Source organism: Heliangelus exortis, chromosome 1, assembly GCF_036169615.1.
Source record: "Heliangelus exortis chromosome 1, bHelExo1.hap1, whole genome shotgun sequence".
Classification (NCBI taxonomy): Eukaryota; Metazoa; Chordata; class Aves; order Apodiformes; family Trochilidae; genus Heliangelus; species Heliangelus exortis.
The window spans coordinates 147,263,326-147,287,790 of record NC_092422.1 but is presented as its reverse complement, the minus strand read 5'-3'; the positions used below and the strand labels follow the sequence as shown (position 1 = coordinate 147,287,790).

Below are 24,465 nucleotides of genomic sequence, written 5' to 3'. Positions count from 1 at the left end.
GTACTGAGAGAGCCCCACCATATAGGGCAACTCCTGCCCTGTGAGGAATGGGGTAGTGAAGAGCCACGTGTGGGCTGTGAACCACTGTGGGAGATGGTGACCTCATTGTGCCTGGAGCTTCAGGGGATGGGGTGCAGAGGATCCAACTGGGCTCAGCTTGTCCAAAAGCCATTGGAGAGGGGCAGGAACATCCAGGGACCAAGTCATATGGCCTGTTTTAGAGAAGCTCAGTTGCCCAGCAGGGCCTTGTACTCTGTCTCCTGGAGCCAGAGCATCCTTTGGCTCTTCTCCTCTCATCTTTGGTACAGAACAGCAAGTGGCAGAGACCTCCCTAGAAAAACTCCAGAGGCAGTAGCTGCCGCAAGGATGGTTCTCTAGCAGTAAAACCCCACTAGGGTTTTCCTGGCCAGAGCACGTGTACTGCACAGCTTCCATCAGCTGAGAGAAAGACAGCAACCGGGGCTGGTCCCTTTCTGTCTTACAGGGTGAAGAAAAAGAGGATTTGTTGTTGTTGTTGTTGTAAGGACAGAAAAGAGCCACCTACAGTACCGAAGTCCATCACTTACCCACTTCAGATCTCAAGCACCAGGCTTTGATGTGTGGCAGAGTGTTTCTCCTGCTCCTGAACAGGAACACTAAAGACCATTAAGGTCTTGTTTTGTCTCTTCAAGTGTATGAAGACCAGACTTGCTTGGTGTGATCTGCCTTGCCCTGGGAAGTTACTGAGCAGAGACAAAACTGAATCCTGGAGAGTGAGATGTGGTGCCAAGGGACTGGGAGAGTCCTTGCCACAGGCCCAGGTCTGAGATGCAGGGGATGGAGAGAGCTAGGTGATGGAAAGTGTCATCATTAGTAGGGATGGAAAAGAGATACCAGCCAGCCTGCCTGTGTAGCAGTCACTATCAGACCATGTCCTGGGGGCAGTGGGAGCTTTTAAAAGGGGAAATTTTGATGGCCTTTCACTCTTTTCTCCCCCACTTCTTTTCTACATTTTCCATCCAAGCCAGATCCATGGTGCTGGGATCTGGTCTCATAAAGATCCAGGCACAGGAAGGCCTCCTGTAGCCATTAGAGGATGTCAAGAGGGCTTTTTGCCAGCTGGAAAGGACAGATGTGGACTGGGGGGACATACCTGGCCTGGGGGTGATGTACAGGTGGGCTGGGGAGGGGTGACTGGCAAGGACGTGACACTGTTAGGCTTGGGAGCTGCGTGGCTGGAGCACACCAGGATCTGCAGGGAATTTCGGAAGCGTATTTTGGAGGAGAGGGGTAGTTGAGAGTGCATCTCATGAACCGCCAGGGGTAGGGCTTGGGTGCTCGTTCTTCTCCTCCTCCTCCTCAGTGAAGATCCGCCCCAGGGCAAGCACAGAGACTGCGAGCCCCAAGGGAGACGACGCAGCTTGACAGACTGCATCTCCCTCTGCCACGGGCCCCGCAGCGCTGCAATTTCACACCCGGGCGGCCCCTCCGCCGCCGTGACATGCAGGAGCTGGGCTTTCCCTCCCACTCCGCCATGTCCTCGTCAGGAAAAGCTGCTGCTCCTTCCTTCTGCCTCTACCCCCAGTGCTTTGACCCCCTGACCAGGTCCTGCGTCAAGTGCTCCGACTTGTTCAGGAACAACACAAGTAAGAGGGGAGAAGGGAGGCCGGGGATTGAGCACCCTGGGCCTGAGTGGTGGCAAGGCAAGGGGGCTGGGGGTTGCCAGGGGGTGGGCAGGTGGAGGGGACCTTCTGTGGATGGTGATGGAAGCGGTGATAGAACATGGAGCACTGCCTTCATCTGTAAGAGGAGATAGGAAGAGGGCAGCCCGTTCCAGGGAAGGGAACATGGTGCGAGGAGAAGAGGGATGTAATGTGACACCTTCAAGAATTCAGTTTACTGACAGCCCGTTTCTGAGTCATGGTTGCCAAGTTTGCCCTCACTTCCAAGCACTAAGTATATATGTACCATATATTGCAGAATCATAGAATCATGGTAGAATCATAGATCAGAAGGGGGGCCACAGACTGCCTCTGGGGTAACCATGGGAAGAGCAGGATACCCTCATCTCCCACAGCTGAGAATGGCAGTGGGTGGGATGAGTGTCTCACCAGGCAGGGTGATGGTTCATTGTGGTGGGTGGGTAGCAGTGCAGAGCTGCTTTTCTTCCTACCACCACAACCATAAGGTTGGCCAGCCAGATGGGTAATGCTGCTACTCTTCTTCTCTCACCCCAGCTCTCCCCTTCCTGACACTGCTGACATTTCACCCTACAGCAAAGCTCTCCAGCACGGTGCCCACCTCTGTCCTGACACCCACCCTCCCCTCAGTGAACCTGCCCAGCACGCTCCTGATCTTTGGAATCCCAGTGGTGGTGGGCTTCATCCTGGCTATGGCTGCCCTCTGGGGCTTCCTGGCTTGCAAGGTGGGCAAGCAGAGGAGGAAGAGGAAAGCGGCAGATGAAGAGGCCACAGGTAGGGGACCTCTTGCTCTCCCTGTCACAGCATCCCAAGGCAGATGGGATCACTTGCTACCAGCTCCCCCAAGGCTTGTCCTTGTTGAGATCAGCTTCTCCACCTCAACATGGGCTCTATGGGTACCCCAGGGCATTTTGGGGCAGCTGATTCACACTCTGAGTGACAGCGTCCTGTGTTCCCTGGGAATCCATGCCTGTACCTGGCTCTCATTGAAACCCCACTGATCCACCTCTCCCTTTTCCAGGTCTCCTTGTGCCTTTGCTTGTTTAAAGCACCCATGGGCACTGTCCCCTCTCCACGGGGGACACATACAGAGCACTGGAAAGTTGCCTGTCCTTCTTCCCTGGTAGCCATAGGCCGTAGGGCCATGGACGGAGCAGGTGCTGTAGGTATATGGTGGATATAGGGGGGCGGCTCCAGAGGGAGCCTCTCCCAGTAGAGCTGCAAATGGCATTCCCATCTTGACTCCCCACCATGGCATTGCCATTTGGGACATCCAGCACCCTCCAATGTGTGCTCCAAAGACCCCAGTGGTGTCAGGGCCAGCCCTCTTTACAGGATGCTGGAGGACCAGGTGGTCATCCCCAAAAGCATCAAAAATAGGGATGGAGGGGCATCAAAAATAGGGATGGAGGGGCAAGGGATGGGGCTGAGGCTTTTCTGGCAGGGTATTTCCTGGGAAGGTAAGGCCATCGTGCCCTGTGATGGCCCAGCTTTTTAAGACATCAGCCAGAGACTGGGTGGCTGTTTCCTCCCCCGGGGGGGTCCCCTCTCTGGCACATAATCTACCCTGGCCACTCTGCTCAGAAATTATCCTGCCCGGTTTCACCCCTGGCATGGGGTATGGTTTTCTGGGACACCCTTCAAGGTGCTACCCTGGGGGGATGCTGGCCCCGACAGCACCTGAGCATGTGCCCTTGGGGTGCAGAGGGGCTGGGGGAAGCTTGTCCTCATGCCCTGGCTTGCCTACACACTGTGGCAATGCTGGCTGGGTGAATCAGACCAGGCGGACATTACCTGGGGCTTTTCCACTAAACTGGGTGGTGGCTGTGACAGCCCGTGACACACATGCCTGGGAACATTACCAAGAATGAAAGCTGTGGGAGAACTCCAGCCACAAGATAGGTCTGGCTGCGATGGAGTGTGTCAGAGGCACCCTTCAGCTACTCCCCTGCCACATGCCCTGCTCCCTGTCCCCCTGCGATGCACCCCGGCAAGCCCAGCGCTGCAGCACGGGATGCCTGGAGAGTTGCAGGAGGCTCGGGGGCTGTCGGCGTGCGCCTGCGTTCGAAGAGTGTAAACAAGTCTATTTTTAAGCAGGATGCAGTCGGGGAGGGTGAGACACCAAGGGCCGGGCTGCTCTGCTGCCAGCAGGGTTTAGCGAGAGGGTTTGAAGTGCAAGTGTGAGTATCTGCTCTAAAAGTTGTTTTTTAGGGGCTTGGGGGGAAGCCCATCAACAGTGATCAGGAGGGGAGGTGTGGTAGTGACCTTGCAGACTCCTCCTGCTTTAGTCCCCTCTCCCCTCTCTGTGTCTCCATAGCCAGGACCCTCTCTCTGTGACTGAACTGGTCTTAATTTGTGAGACCCATAACACCCTCATCTTGCCCTCTCCCAGAAAACATGAATGCAGATGGCCCCCTGCCCGGTCCAGGCTGCCAGGATCCTGCTGCACCAGAGGGAGATGATGCCCTGGTCTCAGCCCTGTGCCTGAATCTCAATGGAGGTGAGAAGATGCAAGGGCCACCCAGGAAAGCTGGAGCAAAGCAGAGGCCATGCTGCCAGGGTGATACTGATGGTGACATCGTTCTGCTAACTACCATGTACCCTCAGCATGAGGAATGCAACCACGGTTTCCCACTGCCTGCCACTGAGCTAGGGGCCGCGGCCCTGGTCACCACCAAAACCACCCAGAACTGTGCCATCGAGGAGAGAGCCTGAGGATGAGGGGAATGGGGCAGGAGGACTCCAGCTGCTCCCTGTGGATGCCCAGAGCCCATCCCTGGGATGGGTATAGCCTTGCGTGGACATGAACTAGCTGAGGACTGGGTTCTGCCTCAAGCAAGATCAGCTTTCTAGGATGACTGCCCTTTTCCACTTTCCCATTTGCACCAAGTCCCAAGATAGCCTGTAAGCACTGGAGGAAGCCAAAGTGGATCAAGCCGAGTTATGCTGAGCTGCCGACAGCAGCTGTGGCTGTGCTGTCAAGAGGAGGCAGAGGAGATGCAGCCAGTGAAGATGGAGCATGGTGAGGGCTACTGTGCTGTTTGCAAAGCTGTCATCAGGCCAGGCTGGGTTTGCTACTGGATGGGCGATTCCTGGGGATATGGGTCTGGAATAGCAGAAGGAGGAGGGGCAAAGGAAGATGGAGAAGGAAGCAGGGGGGGGGACATTAGATCAAGTCCCACACTGCTTCTATTAGCTTGGTTTTTGCTACTGACCTCAATAAAAGGAGGCTTGGGGCCATAAGGACCAAGGCGCATCCAGCATCTGTGCCACGCACAGTCCTGCCCCCCATCTTCTACACTCATAATATCCAGGTCTTTCCTCCCTCTGGGCACTCTCATGCAGTGGCAGGCATCCACTGGCACTCCAGGGAACCCCCTAGCAGCCAGGTACCCCGGGGATGGGAAATGAGTCTGTCTTCCCAAATAGGGAGTGAGGGTGAGAGGAGGGGAAAATTATCTGTCTGCTCTGACCTACAATCGCTGAAGTCAGGGAGGTCCAGGGGCAGGCAATGGAGACTGCTGGTCTAGAGGAGCTTCCACGAGCTTGTTATTACAGCCCCAGACAACCATCACTTCTGCTTACAGTGGCTGCAGAAATACTGCTTGTCACTTGGGATGACAGGGCTCCCGGTGATGGATGTTTCCATGCCGCACAGAACCATGCAGGGAGTGATGTGAGCGTAGGAGGGATGACTTAATTTATGTGAGTGTCTTCAAGGCTTTGCCTGTGTGCCAGAGCTGGCCGGCAGTGCCAGTCCAAGGCATCTCACTGTAGATGGTCTTGTTCACCTGCCTGCATGTGGGTTTACTGTGCAGAAAGGCTCTGTTTCAGAAACCATCTCGTTAGTGAAGGATTGCTGTTCCCAAATAATTACAGCCACCCATCCCCCTGACTGAAGAGAGCCTGGCCAATGGCTTGGATGAGAAACCTTGCTGGTGCCAGAGGGGGTGGTTAGGCAATTAGAAGTGCCCAGGGTGGGTGCTATTTGCATGAAATCCCATCTTGGTGACAGCCTGGGTGAGCTCTTCCTTTAGCATGGTGGCCTCTTTGACACCTTACCAGGAGGCTTCAAGGACTGAGCAGCAGTAGCCAAGAAAGGTGTGGGAGCACTGCTGCCAAGTGCCAGCAGGCTACTGAGAACCATAACTTGTGGAGGAGTCACTTGCTGGTCCTTCTGATGACAGGGAGGTTGTCACCTCTCCAAGCCTGAGAGCTCTTTCTGGGGCTACAGGACCAGAACTATTGTTGAAGGATATCCCTCCCTTTTCTTCCCTGCTATAGTCCAGAGCCAGGCTTTTGGCACCCGTCCCATAAGGGGAACCACATGTGCTGCCATAGGTGCCAAGGCCCAAATTCTTCACCACAAAGCCTCTCCCAGACCTAAACACACTGGTAGAGATGAGGTGCATGACCCACAGTAGGATGGGTCTCTGCCTTAGCCTCAGGACTGAGGGTGGTGGATGGACTAGCCCACATGCCCAGTAACTGTTGCCTGAAGCTCCAGATATCTGTGACTCACTGGAAGCACTGGGATTCCAGTTATCCACAGCCTCATTGCAAAAGGGGCTTCCATGAGGCACAAATCGGGCATCTCCTCATCCCCGTGCTCTGCACCTGGCCCTGTGAAGCAACCTGTGTGCATCTGAAGTGGGGAAATGAGCTGAAGCCAGGGCAATTTGGCACTGGAAGAAGGACTGCTCATGGGAGGCAGAGCAACTTGCTTCATGGGAGATGGGGGTGAGACAGAAAGGAAACAACTGTCGAGATCATTCCCTCCCAGTGGTCAACACAACTCAGCTCTGTGGATACGCTGAGCTGTGTGGCAAATTGACAACTCCTGAGCGAATCATGTTGAAAAAGCCCCTTTTTCTGCTCAGGTAAAGGCTTTTGCTCTCATTTCTGCTAGAGCTTCAATCAGGCATCTCCTCCAGGGAACACTGTTGGCACACACAGTCTGCAGAAGTGGCATTTCAATCCACATTGGATTCCTCAGCCAGCCACTGCCCCTCAGATCCCCTCTCTCTTATGGTGTGCAGGGTGTCTTCTCTGCATCCTGCCTGCCTGACTGCCAGCATGGTGGGGCAATGCCCCCCTCCTGCCTGGCCTGGGATGGGCTTGCAACCCCCTCTCTGTGCATTTCTCTGTCCTGGTGTAAAAGACAGAGGGTTGTCTGTCTTGTCAGCATGGAGACAAAAATACCATTGTAAAAACAAAAGAATAAATTGAACCTGCTGCCAATACAAGCTCAGGGGTCAGTATGAGGTCCCCATGCCCTTGGTTTTAGGGGTCTCTGCTATGGTGGTCCCAGGGATACAGCGCAGCCTTGAGCTGGAGAAGCTCTCTCTGCATTGGTTTCACCAGCACACCCCCTGCACACAGCTTCCTGCTTGGCTGAAGAACACCCAAACCTGGCTACTTCCATCCCCCTCCATGGAATTGTCAAGAGCTGGCTGAGGGGATGGGGAGCAGGGCGAGGTTTTGGTTTCTTTTTTTTTCGTGTGTGTGGGGGGGGTGCTGCCCACCTTTGACTTCCCACATCAGTTTCTCACTTCCTCCTGCGAGGCAGGAGCTGTGCTTCCTTCCCAGCCCAGAGCCCGCCCTGCTGCCCACACAACTGCCTAGAAAGGCTGGTGAGGCCGGGATTCAGGGGGGCTGCAGGGGTGTGGGGTTTTGGAGAGAGCCAGGGGAAAGTCTGAGGAAATCCTGGGGCAAGAGGAAGGAACCAGGTCTGAAACCCTCCTCACTGCAAAACCACCTCAGGCATATCCTTAGCCATTTCAGCCCTGCTATGTTGGAGGTCACTGGGGTATTTGAGTTCATGCAAGTCCAACCAATAATGCTGGTGGGAGATGATGCAGCCCTGCTGTCCATAGGGAGGGAGGGAATGTTTTACATCCCTGGTTCTAAAGGCAGGAGGCAGATGGGCAACAGAGCCTGGTGGCAGAGGGAGAGGAGGCACTGGGAAAGGAGGTACCAGAGGTATCATGGCTGAAGGTCTTCTCCTGGAGCCACTGGTCACATCTAACAAACCCTCCTCAGTCCCATAGGCTCCCCAGCCTCCAAAGTGCTTGGCTGGCCTCTGACAGCCTCCCTGTCTGGGCTCTTCTTCACTTATTTCTCTCTCCTCTCATTGCTGGTTCACACACCAGTTTAGTCTCCTGATAGTTCACCCATCGGCCCAGCTACTCCAGCCCAAAACTCCCCCCACAGATGCCCACAGACCCAGCTTGTCCCTCCATGAGCTTTTTGTGGGTGCTGGACGTTGGCAGCAGGCAGTGCAGGGCAGGCAGGGTAAGGTGGGCACCATTTTATCCCATGCATGAAGCAATGCTCTGTCAGCCAATGTCCAATGGGGACCACCCATCTCTGGGTGCATCCTCTGATCCCACCAGGATAGACCAGGGATATGTGACCACCTCATCACGGGGAACAGACCTCATCCTGCCCCACAGGAGACTTCCCCACCACCTGCTTCCCAGTGCCAGCCGTGGGACAATGGGACACGTGGGTGTTCCTGTGGTCCCCAGGGGACGTTCCTGTGGTCCCCAGGGGACACCCGTGGGAGACCGTGGGTGATGATGAGAGGTCAGCAAGCCCAGGTTGCCCGCCCCGAGGTGGCACTGACACAGCATGCCTGCCTGCATGGCTGCTGGGCTGCAGGGGAGCTGCACAGGAGGGTAAATGCCCAAATGCAGCAAGGGGAGCCAGAGGAGAGCCAGACAGGCTGGTGGTTTGTCCTTTGGGCTTTGGCTGGGCACAGAAGGGTGACAGCTGGGCCTCACTCCATCTGGTCACATAGCTCATCACCGTGCCCTCTGGGCTACCTGAGAGAAATGGCTGCTGGTGGGTCCAGTTGTGGAGCCCATCACCACAGCCTCTGGGCTGACTGGGAGAACTAATCACCAGTGGCTGGACACCTGTGGGCAGAATAGGCATAGAGTGGCAGGACAACCAGAGGTAGAGAGGGATGCAGTGAGCTCCTTCCCTAATCCCCAGCAGCACCTCTACCACTGCCCAGCTTCCCAGAGCAATCCATCCCCAGAGGTTCCAGGCCTCACCAGGGACTCTCTGAGGCTCAGACCTGCCAGCCTGCACCTCCCTTCCCTGTTGGCCTCTACCAAAAAAGAAATCACTTGGCTACCCACCAAGCTCCCCAGCTGGAAAAGGCCCTGGGCTGAGGAGAAGAGGCTGCCAGGTCCCCTGCATGAGGCTGTCGGGGGACCACAGCCTTCCTGATGCTGCTCATCAGCATCCCTCCCTAATCACTACCCACTGCCTAATGACAGTAATTAGGAAGAGCGAAGCTGCCTGGGGACTGGAAGCGCTGACGATGTTGGGGGAACCAGATGGTGTTCGCACTTAAGGAAAGATTAAAAAGGAAAAAAAAACAACCCACCACTTGGCTTCAATCAAACTTCATTTCCTTCGCTTAGTGTCAGGATCACTTTGGTCCACACTAGGGAGATGCTGCCATGTGACACTGACTTCCTTCTTCACCCTACCCCCTCCCATCTCCAAGGTGTTCCAGGGAGTGGTGGGAGAGGGCACGGTGCCCACCTGGGTGCCCAGCATGGAGGGGGTTTCCTTGCTGCCTTCGTTTGCCAGTGCTCTCCCCCAGGGTCACCCCCAGTGCTCCCCATTTTGCTGGGGAGTGCTTGGAGAGTGGTTTCCTGGGGGGGGGGGGTGGTAAGAGGGGGGAGAGCAGTCAAAAACTACCCCAAGGGGCTGCAGGGAATGGGCAGCAACTTCTCTGGAAGAAAAGGCTGCCCTTGGCTTTTGGAGGTGAAGCCACAGCCCCACGTTTTTCCCCACACCATGGAGCAGGACCACCAGCCTGAGGTTTGCAGGATAGCACCCAAAACCCAATACCAGGGGTCAATGATGCTGGGCAGAGGTCACAATGCCCTCAGCCCCTCATCCTTGGAGAAACCCCACGGGCAGCTGAACCCCTCCAAATCCTTCATCTGCCCTCCTCCCAGAGCCCTGAAGTGATGCCACCTGCCTCCAGAGTCACCTTCCAGGCTGTGTGTGCACCTGGGACATGTCCCTTAGGGAGGACATGGGGGGTGTGAGGAAAATCCCCCTCTTGCCCCCAGCCACTGTCCCAAATGCTCTCAGGTTGCCCGGGCCTTCACCCCCTGTCACACCCCAAGAATGCAGGGACAGGGACATGCTGGGCAAGGAGGATGCTCAGCCCCCTGCCATGGCAGCAGCTTGACTCTGCTCCAGAGATGCTCCAAGAGGAGGACCCAAGGTAGGAGTAGAGCAAACCTGCATGTCCCCTGGGCTTTTGGGGGGGTGGCTTTCCCCCCCTCCCACAATAAGTTGGGTCATTTTAAATTCACACTTCATCCTTTTCCAAGCTAGCGATGGTGCGGAGGTTCCTGCCAAATGACATAAACCCCATCTGACACCCAAAGTGATTGAAGGCAACAGGCAGATTGCATGGGAAGAGTGTCTGTGCTCTTTTCGAGGTGCTGCTGTGGTAGGGGCTGACTCCCCCACTGCTGGGAACACCTCTGAGGGATGCAAGGCTCTCCTCCTGCCCAGAACTTGACCATCCAACTGCGCCATTCCCAAAGGGCTTTGGAAATGGATATCGAATGTGAAAGACCCCCAGAAGGGGGGCAGCAGCGTGGCCAGTGCTGAAGCCAGAGCACACGGCACATCCCACATTTCATCCTCCCCTCTTCCACCTGCTTGACATTATTAGCTCTCTCCCCACCCCCCCAAGCCTTTTTCCTGGCACAGGGCTCTGCTGGCTGCCTGGGGTGCAGCCGGAGGGGTGCAGGGAGAAGGGGGAGTCACCGGCAGTGGGGTGCCATGGGGGCAAGGCCCCATGTCCTTCATCCCTTGGCTCTGGTGTCGTCCGGCTGTGGCTCGCTGGCTGCTGGCAGGAGCTATTCTGAGCCCGGATCGATGGGCAAACGCAGGGGTTTTGGTGACAGCCATGAGAGGCACGCTGGGAGGAGGGCTGCGGGCAGGGAACAGCAGGTGGGATTTTTCAGGAGATTTCCCCCATCCTCTCCCCCCACCACCCCTCTCTTGAAAGGTATCAATGATGCAGATGTCTTTCTCGTTTCCCTCCCTACTGGGGTTGCAGTCTGACTGGGTCCTGCTACCCAGATGCCACTTCCTGATTTGAGAAGTGCCGGCATTTTGCGGAGCTGAAAAACTCCAGGATGAAGGCACCTGCAGCCAAAAGCTGTGGCTGAGACTGAGCTCGGGATGGCAGTTTAAAAGGAGGTTTACAGTGGGAGTGACATGCAAAAAAGCTGCTTCTTCGTCCTTCAAAAGGACTCCCTGTGATTCTTATTCTTTTATAATAATAATACTTTTGGGTAAGAGTTTACAAGGCTGTTAATTCCTTCATTAAATTAGGGTAATTTTAAAGCAGCTGCTTTAAACGCAGCAGTGACAGATTTGGGTATTTGGTGTGTTCAAGTATTTGAATAAATTTCTGTATCTTTTTTTTTCTTCTATGTTGTTTTCCCAAGCTAAGAGGTTTGCCTTCTCAGTGACCATCCCCAGGGGGGTGGCAGAGCGAGCACTCCCAGGGGTGTCTGCCAAGGACCACAGCACTCTCAGAGGGGGCCCAGTCCCTTTCCCCAGAGCAGAGCAGGGGTGAAGGAGGGTCCTAGGAGGAGCAGCCATGGCTGGTCACCCTCTCTGGAATCTCATGGCCACCGTAGCCCTCCACCGAGAGTGGCTCTGGCTTATTTGCACAGGGAGATGCTGAAAGCACTTCCCATTCCTAACAGGAGGGAACATCATTTTGACAGTGGTCAGTCCTATTGTGAGGGGCCAAAAAGGGCTGGAGCAGTGGATTGGGATGTGGGGGAAGGCAAGACCCATTTCCAGCCTCCTGACCCCCCCACAGAGCCTCCCTGCCCTGCCCCCTATTCCCAGTCCCCTAGGCCTGCCCTCCTTAATCCCCTCCTGTCAGTTCTTCTTTCTCTGCTCCCCCCACCCTCCACTGATGATATCAAAATGAAATCTATAAATACTGCTGGGGTGACAGGTTTCCCAGCTTATTCCCGGTAACAGTCTCTCCGGGTTTCTGGTTTGCTGTTCATCTCCTCAATTATTTATCTTCACAAGGAAACGGGGAAACAAACTCAGCGAAGCAAACTTCATGCCCTCTAGTGACACCGTGAGTTATTAAAAAAAAATAAAAATTCCCCAATGAGTCATTTAAGATGCATTTAATGAGCTCTAACCACAGAGCTGATAGTCATGGCTAGCTGCTCTCTGCTGGTATTAGCCGGGGAGGGCCAGTGGCAGGGTTGAATCTCGATCCTTATGTGGCATTTCCCAGCAGGGATTTTTGGGGGGAGTCCTTCTGGTGGCAGGTAAACCCTGAATGTCCTTGTTTATGGTGGTTAGAGGATAATTATAACCTCCTTGTAACATGGACCCACACAAACAACTGGAGTGAGGAAATGCAGGAACGCAGGGATTGAGGGCATTATAGAGACTGTGGTGGGATGTGGGCGATGGAAGGATGCAGGGGGATTTAGGGGATGCAGGGGGATGTGAGGAATGTGGTAGGAGATGGAGGATACAGCGTACATAGGGGGTTGCAGTGGATGCAGGAGATGGAGAAGATTGTATGGAGAAAAGTGGTGTGCAGGGGATTGAGGGGATGCAGGGGGTGGAGGGGCGTGGGGAGGATGCACATGTGCATGGACCCATTGTGCCAGGGTGCCCCGACCCTCCAGGTCAGGTATGTGTGGCAGGCCAGTTCCCCAGCAGCCCTGCTGACCTGGCCCCTGAGGGTCTCCCCTGCCCACCTAAGCCCCATCCCAGTTTCCATGGTGAATGACCAAGGGGGGCAGCAGTGAAAGGGTCCCCAAAACACTACAGTGAGTATCTGCTATAACCAGCTGGGCCCTGGTCCCACTCTCAGGAGAGAACCCCTTGTCCTTGGGGGTCACTTTCTGTGGGATCCCCCTGCTCGCTGCCTCTTGCACCGTGGCCAGGCTTCTATGCTCCTCCAGCCAAAGGGACCTGCTGGGGCACATCCCCTGAAACTCCTCCTAGCCCAGAGAGTAGCAGTGGCAATGCAGGAGATGGCTAAAGGCTGTGCCGGGTGTGTGTAATGCTCAATATGGGGAGGCTCCAGTAGAAAGAAACTGGGGGGGAGGAAGTGTTAAGAGCAGTTTATCTTTAGCTCGTCCCCTGCCCAAATCCAGTGCCATCCATAGCTGAAATGCTCATGCCTAAATTCTGGTGTGTTTTGAACCCGGGGTTTTGTGCGCCGTGGGAGGGAAAGTGTTGAAACCTGTCTTGCCTCAAGGGATGTTCTGATCCACCCTCCCCTCCCTACCGAGGGCACCTACCAAGTCCAGCACAAAACGCTGGTCTCAACCCCACAGCTCCGTCCATCTGGCACTTCCCAGCCCTCCCGCCTCTCCATCCCTCCGCCCCGGGAGCCACAAGCCAAGGAATGTTCACTTGGGCAGCGCTTAACCCCTCGCTCCGCCACCCCCGGAGCCCCGCGCAGCCGTCGCGCTGCTCTCCCCGCACGCCGCCGGCACGCTGGGCTCCGCTTCAGCTTGAACGCCGGGAAAAGCAAAGGGCATAATTTTAGGAGAAGCGTGTGAAATGTGTTCTGGCAGATCAGCCGAAGAGCTCTCCAGCGAAAAGGAAAGCATTAGCATTTGCAAAAGGTCCCTGCGACAAAGCAAAAGCAAAACAAAACAAAATAAACAAAAATTAAAAGCCCGTCAGGCAAATCCAGGTGTGGGGATGTACGAGTCCTGGGAAGCAGACAGGTATGGGGCACGTTTGCTGGTTTGGGGGTGGTCTAGGAGTACCCTGGGAAGAAAACATCCCCAGGCAGGAATGGAATTCCACTAGCAGGGTGGAATTGTGAAGGGAATTGGAGAGGGAGGGGCTGGGATTGACAGCAGGCAGAGGTGCAAGGGGATGGATTTGTTTGGGACAGGACCTCCCCCAGGTCTGAGCTGCTTGTCTCCACTAGCCCCTCTACCCCATATGATGGATTTGCAGAGAAAGGAGGGAAACAAGACCCTGAGGCCTGAAGCCTGTGATTCATCCTTACTATATTTGCACTTATTATTAGAAAGACAAAAATATAGCCAGAGCTGGAATTACAGATTTAGTAAGCAGGACTGCCTATTTCAGCACATACTTTTTCTCCCAATAACTCTGATGCTCCAGGAGACCAATTTACACCCTCACTAGAATTAAGGCATTGCCCCACACAGTCTGCTTATACATATGGGTGGATATATTAAGCGAGCAGGTCCTTCAGGGATGGCAACGTTTGGGTTCCTGGTGGTGCCTGCTCAGCACTCTGTGCAACCAGCCAGCACCTGTAAACCTCTGCCTCAACATTCAGCCTCCTGCTAATGCTCACACAGGTTTTGGAGATATATCAGTCCATGGAAGCCACAGGCAGGAGAGACTTTTTTGCTCTCTGCTCTACGAACCTCCTCTGTTCCTGTCAGGAAGCTTGTGCCAAGAGGGAAGCAGTGGGAGAACTTGAGCTTGTAACTTGCCCTTTTGCCCATAACCCCCATCTTTTTCTGGACTAATGATTAACAAATCCCATGAGAGATGAATGCTGCCTTCTTCAACCCAGGGGTTTCAGCAACCATGGCCAGGCCCCATGCCAGCCCTCCTCCCTGTGCCTGGCCAGTGGGCTCTACACACACCAGGGAGGGAAAGCAGGTGATGTCTCCCCAGGACACCTCTCTGCGCAGTAGACAGAAGACTTGCTGCCATCTGTGAGCCTTTGCAGTCTGTCCAAAGGCCACAGCACCCCCCTGCATGGGTTGTTCCTCCTCTATGAACTGCTAGTTGCAGTCAAGGGTCTGTGGTGTCTGCTGTAGTCTGCTTAAGCCCTTTTGCTTTGCTAAGAAACAGGCAGATTCAATATTGTGACTGCTTGCAAAAGGTGTTTTCCAAGGCTTAACAAAGCAGCAGACAGCTGCATGACCTGAAGAAGAGCAAATAAACTACCAGGTACCAGGTGCAGTTGCTGGTCTCCAGCAACTAGCTTGCAAAGCATCGATGTGCTGATCCCACTCTAAGTGCAAAAGCTCTCAGATATGCCAGCATGGACAGGCCAGGAAGGTGGCACCAGATTCCAAAAATCCAAGTGTGTTTTCCCATGAGACGGATATGAGGTGCCTGAAGCATCTCAGGACAGGGAGGCAAGCAGGGCCTCAGGATCCATCCTTTCAGCCACTGCAACCCGAGCAGGGGTGCCACCCCAACAGGATGAGTAGTGCAGCAACATGGAAGTTTTGGTGACCTTTGTGCCTGAGGTTTGCAGGGAACATATCCTTGTATGGTGGATGCCACCACTTTGGGGGAGGGATTTTCTGATTGCTCTGACCCCAAGGAAGGAAAAGAAAATGCAAGGGATCTGGCTCTTGGGACCATGCATGGCAAGGAGGCTCTGAGTAGAGGAGCCCCTGATGTAATTGTGTCTGCTGTGAAACACTGAAGGACTCCCACCTTTGGGATTGCAAAATACTGTGTGACCTCAATGACTCTCCAGAGAGGTGATGGCACCCGTATTTCTGTCTCTGGCCTCCTAGGGAACATGTGGGAGGTATTTTATTTTTATCCTCCTGCCAGCGCCCTTAGTCACCGACACTTGCTTTAAATGGGTCAAGAGGGAATAAAGATGCCACAGCCCTTGCTCCCTTGCTGCCTGTCCTGGAGCACATTTATTGGCAGCACTCTCCATCCTCTCCTGCTCCATCCAAGTGCTGCTATGGACCTGGAGACCCAGGAGAGATCTCCCTGGATTGGGCATTTTCAGCTACAATTAACTTCTCATTAAAAGTTCAGTGGCAAGGCAGACCCACTGCCACACATCAGGACAGTACAGGCTCTCTCTGGGGATGGCAAGGAGGAAGGGACCACCCTGATGAAGGCAGAGGCAGCATGCTGGGGTGGATGGATGTGTGAGGAAAAGGAGCAGCAGGAAAACTGTCCATCTGGAGTACCCAGATATGTGGGTTCAGGGCAGCAGGGCTGGCCCTGGAGTACTGGGGGGAAATTATGGCCACACCAAGTCATTTCAGAAAGGGAAGGAGGTGCACCAGGAAAGCCCACAAGATTTGCATCTGTTGCCAGCAAGCTCATAACAGCATTTGACATCAATGACCCCAAAATGATGGTGATATCCCTGGGACATGGTGCTACTTAGTGCAACAAGTCCCAGTGCTCAGTGCACGTGCATGTGCACACACATCATGGTCACCATGCAGCATGGCTCAGACAACCCTGCCTGGGCACCACATTTCATGGACTGGAGCCCAGATACACCCCCTGCTTCTGCCGGGAACAGCAGGAAACCTCAAAGGTTTTGGGGCCAGGGCTTTTCCTAAGCATCTCCCCCTGCCCTGGCACAGCCCTGCAGCCAGTGCATCCCTATTCCAGCGGTTGTGCTGGTCACGAGGCCAGGACATTTTAAAGGGTTTGCTCATGAAGAATGACAATGGAGTTCCACGTCTGCCCATGCCCAGCGTTTTGAGGGTGCAGTTTCCATTGTGGTTGTCTTTGCTGCTTACATTTGGTTTGGAGGGGACAGAGCGAGCCTTTGAGGTGACCTCAAGAGATGAGCAGGGGGCAAGCTGCAGCACCCAGTGGAGTTCTGGGCCTAGTCCTTGTGACATCTTGTACCTAGAGAGAGAAAAAAACAGCAGGAGACAAGTTGGGTGCGGGGGGGCGATGGCTGACAGAACCAGGCAGTTGCCTCCATCACATTTAAAGAAGTCTGTTTCCCTCCTGTCTCCTCAGATCTGTCCTCCTGCTACGCTTGCACAGAGACACGCAGCACGGCCGCCCTGAGGAAGAGGCAAAGGGTGGGGGACCAGCTCATGAGGAGATATCCCAGAGAGGAGTCACAGCTCAAGGCACGTTGTGATGATGGGGGTGAATCCCCCAGTGTGAGCTGGATGGAGGGTGGAGAGCCGCAGCCCAACCCAGAACCCCTGCCAAAAGCAGGGATGGTGGGATGGGTGCTGGCAGTCCAGCTTCCCTGCTCTGGTGGGAAAGCATCTCTGCTGCAGGAGGAGATGGCAAAGTCCTCTCAGGCCACCAGGAGCCATCCAAGGGCACCCCAGCCCAGGGATACAGTGCTACCCTTAGACACTCCAAGGCAGGAGCCAGGCTTGTAGAAAGCCCAAAAAAATGGCATCAAGATGGCAAGATTAAAACAGAAAAAAGGGGAAAAGCAAAGTTTTTAGACTTTTCTTATATCATCTCTGGCTCCTGAGCCTCCAGGCTACTCTCATTTTACCTTTGCAAGGCTTTTTCTCTTTGAGCAGGAGGACAAGAAACCCATGTCTTGCTAATGAAGGCAGAGCCCCACAGGCACTTGTGTGGGTGGGGAGCCCGGAAAGGCTTTCGGGACTCCAGTCCCTTCGATTTCTAGGGCTCCAAGCTCCACATCACACGGCCAGGGAGGGGTTAGAGGCATCAGAGCAACAGCGAGGGCAGCGCAGCTTGCAGAGGCATCCATCCCCCGAGGTAAAGCCAGAGCAACAGGGAAATGTCTCTGGCGATGATGTGGAAGACGGCAGAAGGGCTGCTCAGGTGTTGCTAATTTTAAAGACTGAGCCTTTTTTGTCTCTGCAATTCCACTGCTCAGCAAGGCATGACATTTCCCCACCGCTGCCATCCCGGCCGCTCCTTCTCCCACCTGTCTTGCTGCCCATCGAGGGCAGGCTCACGGTGGCCGCTGTCACCATGCAGCCAGCAAGCTCCTGTTCAGGGCTGGAGGGCAGCCTGGAAATGTGAGCTAAACACCTAAACATGAATTCAATGCTAAAGCATCTCCTGACCTTCCAAAGAGTCCTTTGGTACAAGGCATCTCTGATGCCGGTACCACTTCGACTCTGCAGGATGGTGCAGGTGTCTGGAGTTTTCTTCTTCATCTAAAATGCTGGAAATACATTCTATAGAGGCAGCCCCAAGATGTCAGACACCACTCCACCCACCCCCCTGCACACGAAATGGGGACTTCAGCTTTCATTTAAATGGAGCAAACTGTAGTGAGACAGCTCCCGTATTTTCAAAGCTTAGCTCTCTGCATCCTCCATGCCACTCAAAATCAGGGGCTCAAGTTCTCATCACATCCATTTAGGAATGCCAAGGGAGAAGACATCAGGAGATGCTTCTGGCTGTGCCTGTGCTCAGTGGTTTGATTGGGATAACACAGCAGCTCTGGTACATAGCAGTGAGCAACCTCCTGAGACAGCTTTGCTCTGCCCAGGGTCCAGTTCCCTTCAGCTAAGCTCCTCTCCCAGAACCTGGCTCTGCATGCAGTGGCCTTCCCTTCCCGAGTGGTGCCAAGGTGAGTTGCTCAATCCATGCTGGCTGCCCCATCCTTAAAAAGGACAGCAGCCAGGAGTTTTTACACCTATCTCATACCTGGCCCAAGACTGCTGGGCTCTCTGTGCTGCTGGCGATAGAGGGGAAACTCACTGCTTGTGGATGCCAAGTGCTTATTTTTCTCTTCACATTTGCAATTACCTTCATTGGTTGTGACAAATATTGGCAAGATTCAAAAATCTGCAAGGCAGACACAAGCCTGCATTTACGCCCCTTGCTCCAGAAGGCATGACCTTGTATTTAAGCCCATTGCCAGCCTGGGCATGAGCATCACCATCCTCTGCCCATGAAATATTTATGGTGCATCCCTAAACACAACACAAGGGACCAAAAGTGAAGGGCAAAACCCATAGAAGCACCAGCAGGTGACCCCATGGGTTGTGCACAGGCTCTCATCATGAGATGGATGTCCACTAATGAAAGCCCCTTTTGTGGGGACACCAAGGACATCAAGGACATCAGGGACATCTCTCCCTACAGCAACTATTTGACTGTCAACTCATTCTCCAAGAGGGATGAGGATTGACACCTGTCCTACGCAAGGCCTGGGAGGCTGAAGTGCAGCTCTGCTCTCCTCCTCTGCCCACAGAACATGAGGCTTCACCATACCCTCTGCCCACGTCCCACCACAGGATCCTATCTGCCCCATCCACTGTCTTCAAACAGTTTCATAAGTCAGAGCAGACCTGTCACATCCTCGGCCTCAGCCCCTCTGCTGCCTTGGCACGTTTTTAATGATGCTTGGCTTGCTCCAGCCTGAGATGCTCCTATAGCCACACATATCTTGCTGTTTGGACTTCAAGGTTCTCTCCTGTTCTTCTGAACTTAGTTCTCTTCCTCCTGTGGCACATTTGCCCTCTCTCCCTCTCCTCTGTGGAGCTGCAGGTAGTTACTGACCCCTTTGCCTGGCCTCAGCACTTCACAGACCTCACATAGATCTTCAGGAATAATTTGTTGGGAGTCAGTATCTCACCTTTTCTATCCCTCCTTTTCTCCAAGATTTTCCATTCCATCCCTGGACATGGGAGATTCTGCTGTCACCTGTCATTCTATCCTTGGCCTCCCTGGGGTGGATGAACCCACCCAGTGTCCTTCTGTTTTTCTCAAAGCTGCTTGCTCATTTGCTCTCCTCTCACCCTCTACCTCACATTATGAGGGATTTGTCAATTCCTGAAAATATTTGTTTAAATTTAATCTCACCCCACCATCTTACAATGATGGCCTTATGCTCTGTGTAGTGGCTCACACATGTCCAGGGACAGTCTCCCACCACCTGATGAGAAAGGGAGGCAGGAGAGGTGAGGGGGACAACCCAGCCCCAATGCCAAGACTCTTCTGCTTGTCCTTAGAAATGGTGGCAAGAGCGGTGGCAAGTAAATTGCAATTAAAAATTAGTTTCAGGGAGGTATAATGAATATTTTGTGTTTTCCTGAGCTGCAGCAATGAGGAGTGGGAGAGAATGGGTTGCTAAGTCTCACAGTGGACAATTTACACCCCTGGCCATTGCAGGTGATGAGCACTTACGTGGGTTCAAGGAAAGCCCAGGAAAGCTCGGGAGGGAGAAACTCTTTTGAGATATACCAAACCCAAGAAGCAACCCCTAGTCAGGAGCCCTCCAGCCCCAGGGTGCTGAAGGCAAGAAGATGGCCTGAGGAATGATCACTCTCCCACTCCTTGTCATCTTTGGTCTTTTGTCTCCTTGACATGACCTTTGGTCACTGTCAGAGATTCTTCGAGGGGCTGAACAACCCCTTGGTCTGACCCTGCCTACTCTTACCCTTCCTTCTGCAGGGCTTACACCATGATGGCTTCATCTGGCATCCCTGGGTGACAAACATAAAACTTGTTTCAGTCAGAGCCCTGCTGCTGATGACATCTGTCCTGTCCCTGGGCTGGGATTTGGGAGGTGGAAGGAAAATGCCGTATCTGGTGGGAGCACCAAGGTGACTCCTGATTGCTGCAGCAAAGCTCCTGCCGGGACCGCTCAGCGCTGGTTCCTACAGGGGTAGAGCAGCACGCTTGGTTTTTAGTCTCCCAAAAGGCAAGGGCTTACTGCACAGCAAAATGTCATCGGGTTAATGACAGGAAACCTGAAGCAAATCCCTGACGCTAATAGGATTGGGCCGCTTTCAGCAGGTCTCACTCACAAAGGCAGATCAGGCCAAAATGAAGCTGGTTTGAGAGCCCGGAGGCTCCCAGCAGGCGAGGGAGCTCTGCCCACGGCCAGCCCTCTGGTAGCAAAGCCCCCTTCCTCCTCTCTAATCCGGGAAAAAGAGACATCAAAGGGTGAGCTCATCCTCTCCAGAACTGCTCTCAGGAAGCCAAGGGCAAACAGAGCCTGCGGCCTGCCAGTGGAGAGAGGAAGAGGCAGCTTGGCACGTGCCTGGGGAAAGGACGGATGGGGAAGGTGATGGTCCTGAAGGCAACAATGCTGCTCCGTGCAGAGGCAATGTGAGAGGGCACCACGTCCGTACCTCCTCCTTTGCTTTAGCTTCTTGCTAACCCTTGTCCTCTACCATATGAAAAGCAAACCTGATGTGCTGGGACTCCCGCCCCATCCCTGGTATCAAAGACTTTTCCTACCCACTTCTGCTCACCGGCCTTCCCTGGTGCCGGCCCAAAGCCTGTCTCTTCTCAGAATACATCCCTGATTGCTTTTTTACCACTTTGCAGCCCAAGGAAGGAGAGGAGTGGAAAGTCTGAGGCCAGTTTCTGCTGAAAAAGGCTTATAATGAGTGGAGGAGGGTGCTGAGCCCCCCTCCACATCCCCACTGGAGGATGCTGTTCCCCAGCACAGGGAAGAGCAGGCACAGGAGGAGGTGGAGTGGATGCTGCTGCCAATGCCCCACTAGCCAGCCGCTGTTACCATGTCAAAACGTTGCCCTTGTAGAATAAAAAGAGATTTCATCTGCTTGCTAGGAGGCTTGCAGGCAGCAAGCAGCCCTGCTCAGATGCCAGCTGGCTGCCAGGGCCAGCTTGTCTGATACACAGGCAGATTGGCTGCTCTGGCCACCGTGGCCACCTCTCTCCTTGGGGCTCCCCCAGCCACGGCAAGTCCACCCAACCTCTCCCTGAGAAGATCCCCAGCACAGGGCCATGCAGCACACTCCTGCACCCCTCTGCCATGCATTGACACGTGCAGGCACCACTCTACCAGGAGCTTACACACACCTGCAGATCCCAGTCCCTCACCTTTACACCCAAACACAGGCACCTAGAGGTGCACCCCCACCTTCACATGCACCCCCATCTCTCACCACACACTCAGACATGCACACCACCCACACCCACATGCCTGCCTCCCCTTCCACGGCCCATATTCACCGTGCCAAACCTGGCTTGAAGGTGCCTACACCCAGTTGCAAACCCACACACTTAACCCTTACACCCACCTCACCCCAAATCCGTGCCGTGGGGCCCCCCCACGTTTCCCCCGGTGCTCAAGAACGAGGAGGGGCAGCTGATATGGCAGGGAGGCATCCCACCATGCCGAGTCTCCCCACGGGCTCCCATCCTCCCGCAGCACCGGAGTGTACCCGGCAGCCGCCCGGCGCCGGTGCCAGCGCCCGCTCTTGGCACTGCCGCCCTTCCCGAGGAGAGGCTCTGCCCGCTGCTGCCGGTCTGCCGCCGGGACGGAACGCCGCACGCTGCTCCCGGCCACCGCACGCTGCTCCCGGCCATATGGCCTCTTCCCGCCGACCCTGCCTTGCCCGTCGGAATAGGCGCCCTAAATCATCTAAATCACCCCACCACCACCACCCCCTTCTCCTTGGCAAACGCCGACAGCTCGCTCTGCCGTCACCGCCATCTCGGGTCCCGAAACGTGGAGGGGGAAAGTGCTGGGTCCCTTTTGCCCCCACAACATGTTTAGGGGTTTTTTTGTTGTTGTTGTTGATGCTCTACAGTTGGCAAAAGCAGCCCAGGGATGGCTCCACTGTCTCCCGACCGCTCCGGAGAAGACACCCAGCCCACCTTCACTTTGCATACTGCAGTCTCCCTCCGCTCCGGGGATGCCCCATGTGGGAATGGCCGCTGCCATCCCTTCTCTGTTTTGGGTGTGTTTTGCCTGAAATTATTAGGGTTTGAACCAGAGCTTTGTATGGGGGGGACAGGGGTGAGAGCAGCCAGGGAAAGAGGGGATGGTGCTGGAGGGGGAGCACAGCCAGGGATGCCACAGCATAACCGGGTAAACCAGGCTGCGTACCACACCTCCAGGTGTGCTTGTATTGCCTTTTAATGCTTGAAAAAGCTGGTGGAAATTTGCTCTAATCAGGAAGGCAGAGGATGCTTGGGCTGCCCCCAGGATAGCAGCCAGGACAGGCTTCCTGAGAGGGGAGCTTAGGGATGGGCTGTTTCCATTCCTCTCACAAGGACTGGTGAGGGGACAGGTTTGAATCCAATGTCCCACCACCCACTTCGAAGCTCAGATGAGTGTAAAAGGTGTCTGCAAAGACCCTGCACCCATCAGCAGTGTGCACTCCAGGCAGCACCAGCAAAGACCCTGGGGCCAGCGAAGTGCTGGACACAAAGTACCTGCGCAGGGGGAGCATTTGCCAGGATGACCCCTGCCTCCAGCACCATCTCCAGGATTAATCCTAAATGCAAAGTCCATATTCAACCAGCCCCAACAGGACCCTGAGAGTTGCAGCTGATGCGTGGGGGCCTCTGCAGCTGTATCTGGGGGCAGAGTTGCCCTCTAACAGCAGCAGCTGGGAGAGCTTAGGCTGCCAGCCGGATCCTGCTTGCCCGTACTGCAGCATAAATTAAAAATAAGCCCTTACTTTGAGCTGATTTTCTCCTGTTTCCTCTGGATGTCATTTGGGTTCGAATACAGCTGCCTTTGGGAAGCTGGGAGCTTGCAAATCTCGACTTCTGAATGTTTGCAATTATGATCATAATGGTAAAGGCACATATGCTTCTGTGTTCTCTATAAGCCATTACGAGGCACAGTTGCTCTTTTACAGCCGTTTTACAGCCAGAGCATCAAGCATAAGCTGGGGAATAAAACCTTTGTGTATGTAGGGCTGCTCCAGTCTCTGCTGCTGCGTCCCTGTGCCCCCCCAGTACATTTAACTTTCTGCTGCTTTAGCTCTGTTACCAACACCAGAAGCCCAAAATCTCCTTTGAATTCCCTCAACCATTAAGCCCAAAAGGACTTAATCTTACTGCACATTAGCCCAGAACCTGGCCCTGGGGATCCCTTATCCCAGACCTAGACAGGGGGTCTAGGAAAATTCATGACTTCCCAATGGGATGCTGCTGATGGTCAAGGAAATTTCCACCATAGTGAAGACAAATGCAAGGTGATCCTCTTCCTCAGCTGGAATAGCACCTGCTTCAGTAGATGAAGTTTTGGAGAGGATCAGGGTTCTCCAGGGTATGTTGGGGGATGGCAGGAGGTGTGGGGGACACCAGTGCCCCACATACCTGCAGGGATGGTGGAAGGAGCTCTGCTTCTCCATTGCCTCCAGGAAGAGGATGCTGTTGTAGCAAGTGCTGGACGCTCCTACTGACAGCCTTCCTTCACCTTCATCTCTTCCCAGCTGTCAATGTCAGGCATTAGCTGCTGATTTGCAAATGGCAAAACCCACCCCAGCAGTGTTTCTCAGCACATAAGCAGGAGGTGCTGGCCAGCAGGAGCCCTCCTGCCCTGGCACAGCCCTTTGGCATGGGGCATCCACCTCACAGCAGCAGCTTTTCCTTTGTTCCCTCCCCAGCCTGAGGCCAGCTCAGTCCTAGATGACAAAAATCACTTTTTGGTACAAATGTCTCTGATTCCCCAGCTCTAGGAGGGGCTCCCTGGCTAGCTCTGGGGCTCTACTTCAAAGCCCCCTGTGTTCAGGGATGCTCCTGTGGCTTTTCTTCCCATTGGTGATAACAATGGACCCCTCCTCCTCCTAGTGCAGAGGCCTGGCAGATATGCCTGGTTTGCAGCCCCTGGGGTCGAAAAGGATCTTGGTCTGTCAGGCTCTCTGTCTGTGACAAAGAGGATCTCTAGATCACCATGCCCTGCCAGAAACAATCTGTTTATAGTGTTAGAGCTCAGTGTATCTCTCCCCGCTTGGTGATGAAGCACCCGCATCCTATTTCTGCAGGCGCAGAGACAGCTTTCTGTAGTCCGGGTGGTGTTGTCACCACAGGGGATATTTCTGTGACATCCTCCAAGGCTTGTGGCCAAAGCTTACTGGAGCTCCTCTCCCAAATCCCCATCATCAGAAGTGCCTGTGGATGTCACAAGCATGTTCTTTGCTTTTTCTCTGGAGCTCCCTGCTGACTTGGATTTTTCTACAGGTCCTGTAGCCACTGATTCCCAGGGATGTGAAAAGTGTTGGTGCCAGGCTGTAAGATTTTCCTCACACAGCCCTGTCCCTTTTGGGATGCAGCTAATCCCGATCTGAAAAAG

The 24,465-nt window shown here is 54.4% G+C and overlaps 1 protein-coding gene across 2 annotated transcripts; it reads left to right on the top strand.

Moving 5' to 3' along the window:
* Positions 1–1,331: 1,331 nt before the first annotated feature.
* On the top strand, positions 1,332–16,888 carry TNFRSF13C (TNF receptor superfamily member 13C). Of its 2 annotated transcripts, XR_011723514.1 has the most exons (4): positions 1,332–1,625; positions 2,256–2,453; positions 4,072–4,701; positions 16,467–16,888. XR_011723514.1 is itself a non-coding variant. In XM_071732356.1 (3 exons), exons 1-3 carry the CDS (start codon positions 1,481–1,483, stop codon positions 4,392–4,394), a joined length of 666 nt encoding a protein of 221 aa, XP_071588457.1. In that variant the 5' UTR covers positions 1,332–1,480; the 3' UTR covers positions 4,395–6,925. The 2 variants fall into 2 exon arrangements, 1 of the variants encoding a protein (XP_071588457.1); XM_071732356.1 differs by lacking the exon at positions 16,467–16,888 and having other exon boundaries at positions 4,072–6,925.
* The last annotated feature ends 7,577 nt before the right edge of the window (positions 16,889–24,465 follow it).

Excerpts from the sequence above, each read along its gene's own strand:
- TNFRSF13C (XM_071732356.1), top strand. The coding sequence starts at position 1,481 with ATGCAGGAGCTGGGCTTTCCCTCCCACTCCGCCATGTCCTCGTCAGGA. Across the intron at positions 1,626-2,255 it reads CTTGTTCAGGAACAACACAA|CAAAGCTCTCCAGCACGGTG; the intron begins GTAAGAGGGGAG and ends TTCACCCTACAG. Across the intron at positions 2,454-4,071 it reads GGCAGATGAAGAGGCCACAG|AAAACATGAATGCAGATGGC; the intron begins GTAGGGGACCTC and ends GCCCTCTCCCAG.